At 36.6% G+C, this 12,462-nt stretch overlaps 1 protein-coding gene across 1 annotated transcript; it reads right to left on the bottom strand.

Moving 5' to 3' along the window:
* Positions 1 to 8,376: 8,376 nt before the first annotated feature.
* On the bottom strand, positions 8,377 to 10,757 carry LOC148870068 (WUSCHEL-related homeobox 2-like). Its single transcript, XM_088967235.1, has 2 exons — positions 9,776 to 10,757; positions 8,377 to 8,975 (listed from the first exon to the last, which is right to left on the bottom strand). Exons 1-2 carry the CDS (start codon positions 10,095 to 10,097, stop codon positions 8,536 to 8,538), a joined length of 762 nt encoding a protein of 253 aa, XP_088823361.1. The 5' UTR covers positions 10,098 to 10,757; the 3' UTR covers positions 8,377 to 8,535.
* Between the last annotated feature and the right edge of the window lie 1,705 nt (positions 10,758 to 12,462).

The following is a 12,462-nucleotide window of genomic DNA, read 5'->3' as shown; positions in this document are numbered from 1 at the left end:
AACATGACTGAATTTTAAATAGTTAAAATAGTGAAATCATGTAATAAATTTAAAAAAAATCTTAAAAGTAGAAAAATGATTATAATAGATTTTATAATATTAATATAAATAGTAATTTAATATTTTAGAAAATTAATGACGAATTATGTAATAATAGTACTAATTATAATTTTATGGATTATTAAATCCAATAAATAATTAATTTTTTAAATTTTAAATATTATTATTATTTAAATAACTAAATAATATTATAAATAACTAATTTCACTTATATCAATTAATAATTATAGAAAATAACTTTCAAAAAAATAATATTAAATAGTAATAATTTTAGAATAATAGTGTATGTTCGTTATATATATATACTAAAATTAATATTTATTTTATTTTCAGTAATTATCTATTGTATTTTTTGATAAATATGTTTTAAAAAATCACTTATAAATCTATTTCAGTTTTCTCATTTAAGAGAAAATTGTCAAAAATTATTGGAGATTAAAAAACTATTGTTTAACTTTTGAAATTTAATTTATCATATTTATTGTATTTTTGTTATAAATTTGTTTTTAGTAGTTATTTATTTTTTATAATTTATTGATTAATATTTATTAGATATTAAATTATTATTTGAGATTAGACTATTTATTGACTAATTTAAGGTATTTTCAATATTTATTATATTTTTATTAGATATCTATTATATTTTCATTATATTTTTATTTTCAATAATTTTTAGTTTGGTTGCAGGCTCTTTCGCCAACTAAATTGACTTGGTTAGGTCGAGAGTTTGTCATCGAAATGATTGACCATTAGTGAAAACCTGTCAACTTGGATTGTATCAGTTCGGGTTTATTTTCGGTTTGTCTTGTTTGTTCTGAAAATTTAAACTTAAAAGTTTAATTTAAATTTAATAAATTACAATGGTATTATTAAAAACAGAAAGTAAAAAAATAAATTTATGATATAAAGTATTTTAAACTAAGAAATGTGGGAATAGATAAATCTTAATATATTTAAATATATTTTCTTATATTAAAATATATTTAAAATATAAAATATTAGTAATAGCTAAATCAAAACTAACCTTATTTGACTGAATTAAAAAATTACTAAACCAAAAGTGATCAAAATTAATAATAAACCACCAACTCAAATCAAATTTGATGCGATTAGTTATTAAAAAATTAAAACATAAAACAATTATATACTCCTATACATGACTTTCGCTTAACAATGAAGAAATGGGCAAATGTTTTGTCGTCATTCATATTCCTTCCCATTATTAATTAATTACACAAGCATGCATGAATAAGCGCTCAGAAATTAATTAATTAATTAGATATTAAACCTTACCTTTGGGCTTTGGTTCTATTAATCCACGCTATTATCCTTTCGAACTTTGATCCTGTTTGTGGGGAGCTAGCGATGCCCATCTTCTTCTCAATTGCACTCTCATGGTGATGGGCCAAGGACATCCGCACGCACCCATCTTCCCTCCTCTCTACATTGTGGTGTTGTGCTTCATGCTTCTCCTTGTGTTCCTGACAGTCTATCAGTGCATTGTCCGTGGTTGTTGTAGAGCAAGGCCAAACCTTGGTCGGAGCTATCGTCGGTGGGCAAAGATACCAGGTGGCTTAGAAAATTCTATGCTACAACTCATCCCCATCTCTAGGTACACCGTGGAGGCAGAACAACACACAGAGGCCATATGTGCTGTGTGCCTGTGTCAGTTCAAGGATGGGGAGGATGTTAGAGTTTTGCCAGGGTGCAGACACTCGTTTCATGTGCCTTGTATCGATATGTGGCTCTTTTCTCACGCCAATTGCCCTTTATGTCGCACTGCCATCACTGTTCCCTCCGGCCGGCTTCCGCCCTAACCAGGTTGCCGGAGTTTGGTGAATGAAGACTGATAGATATATACTTGTAATAAATAATAATGGTTGGTTTAGTCCTTGCTATCAAGTTATATAACGTAACTTCCATGGGCCACCAATTCATCGACCCCAGTTCCCAAATAATACACATATACACCTATTCTAAATTCTGTTTATGTAGAGTGCAGACAGCACAAACCCTTTGCAATTCAACACCAACCTCGCCTGTATTTTGAAGGCGGTTTTCAGTTCTGTCTTCCAGCTGATGGATGAGAACCATCCCCGACCCCGAGAAATTGATTTTGATCTTTCTCCGGCTACTCTTGCCATCGTTGGTATTCTATCGGCCATCCTCGTGCTCATAATTTACCATTGCATTACTGTCGGTTGGTGCAATCAGCGGCAGAGTACTACTTCAGCAGGCTCAGAACGGCGACGAGAGGTGTTTGGTGCAGAACAAGAAGAGACGACTAATAGCGTAGGGAGTTGTATGATACAAATCATCCCGGCTCAAAGGTATACCAAAGAGGTGAGGTTGGTTACGCGGAGGGAAGACGGGACGTGTGCGGTGTGCCTATGCGAATTCATGGAGGGTGAGGAGGTTCGGATATTGCCTCAGTGTATGCATTCATTTCATGTACCTTGTATCGACATGTGGCTCTACTCCCATGCAAATTGTCCACTCTGCCGCAACCACATAGTGATCAGGCCTCAGCCGGAATCCGAGATATTACCACTGCCGGATGCACAGGGGATGCCGGATTTTGGTGAACGGTCTACAGCATTATGACAATGGTTGGCACGTCGACCTACCTTCTCTCTCTCTCTCTCCCTATAATGTCTCTATTATTTATTTGTTTATAATTTGGCATTTGGTGCAAGAAATCAGATAATGATGTTTGCATGTAAGACATACACAAGCTGATGTTAACGTTACAATGCGCTGAGGATGTGATTGGATTGCAGGGGTGGAAGTGGGAAAGGCCGAAAGGGCGCAGATTCCATGATTCAGTTTCAGTGGATGATGGAACGACTAGTCCCTCTGACTCTAGTCTCCTCGTTATCCCTCCAAAGCGGCATGGAGTCTGCCACTTGTTTTTCAGAGCTCAATAATTAATGGAGGATTTTTTTTTTTTTTTTTGGGGGGGGGGGGGGAGGGTAAACAATTAATTATAGAGGAATTCAGGAATTCTTTTCCGTCCCGTCGCTGTAATCCAAACAGGGGCTTACTTTCTTTGAAATTTCTGATTGGTTGGGTTGTTAGACAGCCGGCCAGGGCCACAATGTTCCTTACCAAATGGTGTATTTAATTTATCAAAAGGGAGGCAACCCTTCACATTACATGGTTTCATCTCATCATGAGATACACCTTGTGTTCTAACAGTTGAATAGCATTATACTCCAATATTTATTTGCATTTGTATATGGCAAATGTTTGTTTAAAATGGATTCGTATTGTCTACCCATTACATGGAGTGGACCATATAGGCCCGCTACGAATCATTTGGCATGGGAGGGTGCACAAAGGGCGATCTTCCGGATGGTTCCAGCGGGCCGTATTTTGTGAAGTAAGTTCTAATTTCTAAACAATGTGTTTATATAATTTGCTCCCCACGAAATTTGTTTTCCCAAAGATTGTGCTCATTTACATCAGCAATAAGTCAGCAAACCAAGAGAAATCGGTTTTGACAGAAAATAAATAAATAAATAACTGTGGGACAATTTTGGGAATGAAACACCTTAGCTTCCTACCATCGTTGGAGGAGGGGAGGAAGCTGAGGTTTTTTTAGTGGTTTTTGATTATGTGCGATCTGATACATCATCAAAGTTCTCCTGAATTTTCATATTAATTATAAATGGATTCAGCCAAAAGCCCGAACCTAAAACAGTATAAAATAAAGAAAGAAGAAGAGAAAAATTGATTCAAAAGAAATTACTTTCACTCAAACAATTCCACACATGTTGGTTCATTCAAATCAACATAATCCCCACATAGATGAGTGGTCTTAATTAAACTTAACTGAGAACAAAAAACAGAGGATCCGTTTGGTTTATAGTTAGAATCAGAATTGGAATCGAAATACTTTGAAATCGGAATTAGAATGGTCAATTCCCATAGTCTGTTTGGTTCAGATAGAAATGGGAATGGAAATTAAAATCAACAGGAATGAGATTTCATTCCCAAGATAAGGGCAGAAAATGATCATTCCCTTAAATAGGGGAATACCATTCCAGCAGGAATGAGAATGACAATTCCGATTCCATCCAACCAATCAGTTGGAATCAAAATAACTCATTCCGATTCCGATTTTAGACCCCTATTCCTACAAACCAAACGGACCCTCTAGTTCTCATCACAACTATAAGGGATGAAAGCCATTACAAAAAACACCTCAGCACTAGGTCATACCTTAATGATCAATTATAAGTTACTATAGTTAAATGCTTATTTAATTAATATTACTTTTTTCACTTTCTTTTACTGTTTCAAGGTATGAGGTTCTAGAATTTTCTTCTTCTTCTTCTTCTTCTTCTTCTTCTTCTTCTTAAAATACTCTAAAAGCCTGCCTTTTATATGGTGGAACATGATATTTGTCAGTACGTTCTTTTCAATAGCTAATATGTCCATATAGAGATAGGCATTCTTCTTCACAAATTCGGTCCTCACACCCACCACACAGCCCTTACAAAGGCACATGGTAATATATATATATATATATCTTTGTAATTGGATGCTTATATTCATGGGACATATTCCCAATGCATATCTACAAAAGGGTGTGAGAACCAATTTTCTGAGGAGGAAACCCCAATTTATCCACATGAAGAAAAGAAAGCATATTTACCAGACTGACCTTTAGGCTTAATTTGAAAAGAGTACAAGTATAAATATATACAGTATATATACATACAAAATGCAAGATTTTACACTTTACATATTTGCATGTATACTCTTTCCAATAGTGAATTAGCACATGAAACTTTCATATTCTAAGACTTTGCCCCTCCAATAGTATTCCTTAGTTAATTTCAAAAAAAAAAAGGATATCTATTTAAATAATATGTGCTTGTTTAACCTTTCTAAATTCCCAAACTACCCTTAATTTATTGGACAAAGTAGGCCATGCATAAAGAAATAACTTGCTTTTCCCTGTCCATTTTTATCATTTCAAAATCTCATCCTTTCACCCATACAAAACTTAAAAGCGCACTTTAGTAAATTAATTTTTCCTTCAATTCAATCAATGGAAAAGGGGACAAAGTGCTAAAATCTGAAAGTCCAAGGGCTCTTGTCGTAAATGAAAGTTCAGGAAACTATTCCTAAAGTACATAGTGATAATATGCAATTTACCCCTTTTTTTATTACAAGAGAAATATAGAGGATGTTTGGAAGTGTGGTCGTTTTCTGAAAAACGGTGCCACGTCGAATCCACATAGGGCAAAATTGGACCAAACCGGACAGTTGGATCAGAAAAACTAGGAACTGGTCAGGTGATCGATTCCATATTTTCCTAGAACCGTTATTTCCCTAAAATTTGTTGATTTAGTCAGCAAACCGCTGACCTGAATGGTCGAACCGTTCAATGGTTTGGTAAGTTTTTAGTTTTTTTTATTTTATTATTTATTTTTGTCAAAATAGGCCATCCATTCGGTTTAAACGATCAAACCGACCCAAAAAATGAACCCAAACCGATTCTTTGCCTGGTTCAGTTTTACAAATCTTGGTTGATAGAATTCGATCAACATCAAACCGCTCACATCAAAATAGCGACAAAAATATAAATTAAAAACAACCAAAGCAAACAATATCTTAATAATCTGCGTAAAGATAATTTACTAATAACAGTGATTAGTATGGGTATCCGTGATCCATGATAAGTCATCCCAACAAGCAACAAATCAATCATTTTTTTATTGGGTCCCATGGTGAATGGATCCTGCAATTTAAAAAAAAAAAAAAAAAGAACGTATCGTGCAATGGAAATCAGATCTGCCTCTGCCAAAGGATGAGCAACATTTGATAACTTCAACGGCGTATAGCACTACTTGTCAATCTTTACAAAGAAAAGCCTCGCATACTAAGAATGCAAGATTTAGAAGCAAGCAGTAATTACTGGATTAATTTAAATCATTAATGGCCGCTCGGCAATCAAACGAGCCTCACATATTCCATGGAAGGAACTCTGCATTTGTCCCCTCCTAAAGATTGGCCCATTTTGCCTCTTCTTTGGAAGTACTTATAAGCATATTAGAAAAAAAAAAAAAAAAAACACTTATTTTAGGCCGGGGCTACACCAATAAACTCTTATATGTATTTGGGAAATAAATCCAAATAAATGTTTTTTAGGAAATAAGCTTGTTTTAAATAAATTATAAATTTTGCCTTTTAAAGCATTTCTTGAAAAGAAACATTTATTGCATTTCTGGCCCATTTTGGCCCGCCACAATTTCAAATACCCATACTACACCTTTTGATAGAATTGCTTTTTCATCAAATACTCATAATTGCTTATAATCACTCGCAAACAGGGGCTTGGTACTGATTGCGTTGGTTACAAGTAAAAGAATTTCCAGCAAGTATTACCGGACTCAAGGATCCCAATTTGAGTTTCCCCCGGCGTATCTATTTCTTTGCACATTGTGTGATAACGTCAAGCCAAATACTGGGCTAATGCCAAATGGACGTCAACTTTGAGAACAATGAAAAAAAAAATTTCAAGACAAAAATTAAAAAACAATTCAAAAGTAAATCTATGATGCCGAAAAGGTATGCTACAGGGAGAACTTTGACAAATCAAAACCCTTTGTAAATTATCACAATATCGCGTGATAGGTTAATGGTTACCATTTTTATGGTACCTGTCGGTTGGTTCCAAGTTTTTCTGGTATTAAAGAATATGGTTTCTTAGCTGGCCAAGTGAGTGGAAATGGGCCACTTGTGACACAAAGTTGGGCTTCTCTTCCAATACTGCCCAGAGTAGAAGATTTGGATAGTTTTTCTTTTTTTGCTATGTGAAGATTTGGATAGTTGAATTAATATGAGTGGTCTTTTGGGAGTGCTTATTGTTTAAATAAGTGTGTTTGATGAAAATGTGCCTCTTTTAACCGATTTTGTATAGGCATTTTGAAAATTACGTGGCAAGCTAAGACGAGCTAGAAAGTGCTTATTGAGCATACAAGTGCTTATTGGTATGGTCTCGGCCTAAAATAAATCACTTTTTCAACAAGTGCTTAGAAACAACTCAATAAGCACTCTCAAACAGGGGCCAAATTTAAAAGATAGTCTGCTATCTGCATACGGTCTGTAGCTGTAGAGCTCGCACTGTAGAAAGCTTCCAGCAGTTGCTTCATGGTCATGGCCATGGGCATCAAACCAACTAATTGTTACGATACTTGTAGTAATAGTAGTAGCACAAGGTAGCGCTAGCTTCGGGGGTTGGCAAGGCACAGACCCAGCCCAGTGCAGTAATCAACCATATTGCCGAATTGAAGATATGATATTGCATTCAATTCAAAAACCTATATGATCTTTTACAATACAAGTTAATTTGCCCCTAATGAATAAATTATATAGGGAAATTGTTTAAAACTCATCATGAATTTTTAATATTTCCTTTAAATTCATCACAACTTTTTAAAATGTCTATAATTCATCACGTCAGAAGTTTTTATTTTTCAAAACTCAAGTGCACCGTTAATGTGTCTTAACAGAGGTGTTCATGTCAGCATAAATAATAATTTTCATGACCAAATTACCCTTGAATGGCAAGTTAGAGGAAATATTAAAATGATAATATATTAACACCCATAATCTATTTAGCGTGAAGTTAATAAGATGATGAGTTTTAGACATTTTACAAAGTTGTGGTGAGTTTAAGAAAAGTGCTAAAAAATCATAGTGAGTTTTAAACAATTATTTCTTCACTGTAACTTGTAAGTCTCTGTAATGTGTTAATAAGATGACAGTTCAGTTTCAGACCCCGAATGAGTTTTGGCAGGACAAACCAGTGTTGGGTCCACATTGTCAAACGCCTCAAACCGGATTGCGTCAGAACCCAGATATTGAAACTGATGAGAAGAAGAACCCCATGTAAAATAACAAGTCGTTCAAACGACTCAAACCGAAGAGTTTGATTTATTCATGTAAAGCGATATTTTTCATTCCATCGATCAGATAACTCACTCATTAACTAATGGAGTAAAAAATCGCAAAGCAGAAGCCAATGGCCATGACCAATAACACTGATATGAGTCCATCATCGACGGCAGCAAAGCAAAGTCCACGAAAGATTTCCTAGACCCTTGAGGACTCCCTTAAGTATACAATCGACCGGTTTCGACTTGCCCAGTTACGATCTCTACGCAATATTGTTCGACTTTGTTTAATTTGTTCTTCCTTCCTCTTTAATTTACTTAATTTAATCTTCTTACTTCAATATATTATTTAAGAATTCGATAACAATTAAACAAGGAAGAAGGTAGGCCCCAAATTAAGATGGACTGGTATTCACATATCAAAATACCCAACCAGTCAATGTCTCCACCGCATCCTTTTCTTTTCTTTGTAAGCACCAACATACAAAATCTATCAACAGACGAACGTTAAACTTCTTCAATCGCTACCTGGTGCAAGTTAGACCAAAATTCAAGAACGTAACGTTTAATAGCTCTCAACGGATCCATTTTCAGCAAAGAAATCAATCAAGGGTTGGTCTGCAGAAACCACCTCAACAGAGTTTGATCCAGAAGAGGTCGAAGCATTAGAATTCTCAGCTGAAGTTGATGGGAAATGATTTTCGATTTTATCCTCTAAAACCCCGGTTGGATGCAAAGGAAAGAGCGTCAATGTTTCCTGATGACCATCGGTGGTACCAACTAGTCCCTCATTGTCGTCGTCTTTGTACATGTTACAGAATCCAGCTTGTACTGCTTCGTAACCTGCTCCTGCACTAACGCCATCCCCGCCTCCTCCAGTTCCTTTTCTGTTCTCCATTTTGTCCATCTTTGGCTTTCTCTTGACACCACCAGGGAGTAGAACTTTGGGATGCCGAGGGTAAAATCCAATTCCAGTTTGTGGTATGTAAAATGGAGCACAAACAACTGAAAAAAATTAAGAACAACCAAATTAAGAACCTAACTCATTATATATAAGAGAAATAGTTTACAAGTTTGACGCGGTTATGAAGACATACACCACAAACCACAAGAAAGACAATATGGCATGCAACAATAGAGCATTCCGAATGTGTATGAGAGAGAGAGAGATGGGCCATAAATTAATTTTACTTAAATGGAAGGGAAAACAAGAAATAGATTGAAGCGAAAACGAGGACACAAAAAGAAAATAAAAAATCTCTGAAACTCACTTCTTAATTATTTAACCAAGATAAATAAACATCTGGAAGCATAGCAGTTGGGAAGAGACGATCATGGCAAAGGAAAAAACGAAAAATCATTGAAAGGCAAACCAAGAGATTGCAACCGGAAACGATCAACATTTACAAAAGATAAAATAAGAAGAAAACGAGTAAGATTGACGAACAGCTTACAAAAGTACATACCAACCAATTTAACAATAATCGGGATTCACCAAACACCGTTAAAAGTGCAGTTTCGAGTACTGTCATTACATAATCAGGCCCTACGATCTCGAGAAAAAAATGATAGAAAAGACAACTACATACAGGCTAAAATTTTCGATTAAAGTTTGTCACTGAAACTACATGCATGCAGAGAAACAATAAGTTGTACAGAACAAAAAACCATACAAGGAGAATGGAGAAAGACTTAGTAGAGGCACGCAGTGACATTGAAATCAAGAGGTCGAACATAAAACAAAACATGGGTGATGCCCAATCTTCAGTAAATAACTAGGAGAGAAAGATAAGACAGAAGGCAACCATTGTTACAGGGACGAGGGGAATGAACCAAAACTGGGGCAGCTTTATGAAAAAACTGGTTGGCATAAACCATGCTCTCCTGCTTTTGTTTCTGCCTCTGCCTTGCCTTGTGGTTCTGGAACCAGTAGAAGACGTTCTTCCCTTCGATGTGACCATACATCCTAAGCCTGCTCGAGATCTGTTGTATCTGCTCAGCAGTTGGAGTCCTGATGCCTTGCCTGTACAAACTTTCAAGTATGCTAATCTGCTCCTTGGTCGGATTCCACCTTGTACTTGCGGGGGATCCAGCGGAAGCCAACAACTCCACGCTCTTATCTTCCATGAGACAGCGAGATTGCAGAAACCCAAGACTTTACAGGATTTCCACTTTGTATTGCTGGGTTTAGGGTTGAGCAGAGAGATAGAAGGGAAAAGAAGGAAGCTGGGTGGAAGCCGCTACTTCGTGCATGTCCCTTTATAATCTGTTTTGCCTTGCTTTTACTTACGGGAGGCGGGAGAAGAGAGAGAGAGAGAGAGAGAGAGAGAGAGAGTCAAACATAAATGCGAGCTTGACATGCGTATTGTTTTTGGTGCAGAAACGTCTCTGAAAACATGGTGGAGAGCGGCTGGGAATAGGTAGGTTCGTCTTGGTTGGACTATGCATGCGTTGAAAGACGATTCTGCCCATGAGTCTTTTTTTTGTCTTTAATAGCGAACAGACTCGGCCTCTATCCTCGGGAATGACATAGGTACAGTGGGATGATTGAGAGAGAAGACAAGGGTATGTTTGTCACTAAAGAAAAGTCTGCCTTGCTAATGTAAATGGGTAGTAGGATCATAGGATGTGTATGCAGTAGGTTTTGGGCTAGGCTTCGGGAATTGGAGTAAGAACGATAGAGGAGAGGGAGATGAAGCGGCGTCGCCGCGTGGATCCGTGGTGGTGGCGAAAGTTGCGCATTTTAACACATCGGCAGCAGCTTCAATCAGAATCAGCTGCCTTGGCGTCTCCCTCCCTCCCTCACTCCTCCTCCTCCTATGTAAGCCACCCAGCCTGTCTGCCTGCTTCTCTCTCTCACTTTCTGGTTTTGTGTAAATGAATGGAAAACCAGAGAAATGAATCGATTCGTCAAACTGAAAAATCATGAATCGGACGAATCAATTTCCATTCAAGGCATAAACGAGAACAAAAAATATTAGTATCGAAAAACGTAAATATATAAATGAAATGTTTCATTACACGAAAGGATGATAGATAAAAAGAGGGAATAGATCCTACATCTGAAAAAGAAGAAGCGCATGCAGCAAGCGGCGATTAAATCAATCAAGATATTGAAAGATTTATAACAGAGTAAATTTGGGGATAGTATAACAGTGGTGGTAATTGGTAATTATCCATCAAAAACGAGACTGATCAATTAAAAGTTTAAAACCCAACTTCAAAGTCCATAATGTGATTCATAAATAACCTAGCTAAAGAGGATTTGATGACAAATCAAAACACTGAAATCAATGAGAGAGGGAGAATGAAGAGGAAAATAATAAAAAGGTTCTGCTTCATTCCTAAGGCTGAGAGATTGTTGCATTACGTGTGCCACAGTACCAGGCTGGCGACGTAAAAACGATGACAGCACTCGCAGAAGTCGATCCGTTGTACCAGATTATCGACACCAAAGCGACGGCGGCGATGGAAGAAATCGGCGACGTCTTCAACTTCAAGCAAATGGGTGGGGAGGCCACTGGGCACTGGCCGATGGCAATGGTGGTGGATAAAGAAATTTGACGAGGCCAAGTTTTTAGTGTATTAAAAAAAATAAAGTGTTTTCATTTTGCCATGTGTATTGACGTGGAAGCCCTCAAGTGGGACCCAATGGATGGCCTCGATCTTCGATATCACTCCCCCCAGCGTTCAGCTATGATAAATCAACGGTCAAAAGTCTGTTTTGCAGGGTTCAGTCTAGCTTGAATCAAGGGTCGGAACAAAAAGGAAATCTGGTAGACTTTTTGTAGTCGTTTACCTCGAGAGGAAAAGGGACAAAACTCTTTTCGATGGGATTCATCTGATTTTTTAAATTTCTGTTTTGTTAGTTTCACAGGATTGTAGATTCAGAGTGGGCCCAACCAACCAACAGGAACAAGAACCGGAGTAAGGGTCCAAAATTACATGTAAAACGACAGACGGCTCAACCTAATTCTAACTGTTGAAATCCTATCCTATTAAAGGGCATTCGCCAATCGGCCCATCTATTTATTTTGGTGAGAAAACATTTATAAGCTCGAAACTTTATAAAAGTTCTTTTTAATTTAATTTATATAATACAGAATATTTAACTATTGCTAATTTAATATCCAAATTCATGTGAACCCGAACCAAACAAATAAGATTCCATTCAAATCGTCAAATTTAGGGGGTGTGTTGTAGTGTGGATGAGAAATTGGTGGGTGTGAATTATTCTGCACCACACCTTGTGGCAAAGACCTATTCACACCACATCATAACCCACAACTGTTCTGAACCATCGATAAATTATATAGACCAGACCAGTCCACACTTAGGGTGGTGTTCTATAAGTGTGCTAGTCCACACCACACTTTTTGATTCCATGTATCTTATATATATTTTATGGGAGATCTACACATATCTAATTTTTGCATTTTATATGATAAGTAAATAAAAAAAAATGCATCAATAAATTAATATATAGGCAACA

This window comes from Nelumbo lutea, chromosome 2 (assembly GCF_056320005.1).
Source record: "Nelumbo lutea isolate HS-2025 chromosome 2, American lotus-T2T, whole genome shotgun sequence".
Taxonomy (NCBI): domain Eukaryota; kingdom Viridiplantae; phylum Streptophyta; class Magnoliopsida; order Proteales; family Nelumbonaceae; genus Nelumbo; species Nelumbo lutea.
The sequence above is the reverse complement of the archived record's forward strand: the minus strand, read 5'-3'. Positions and strand labels throughout refer to the sequence as shown.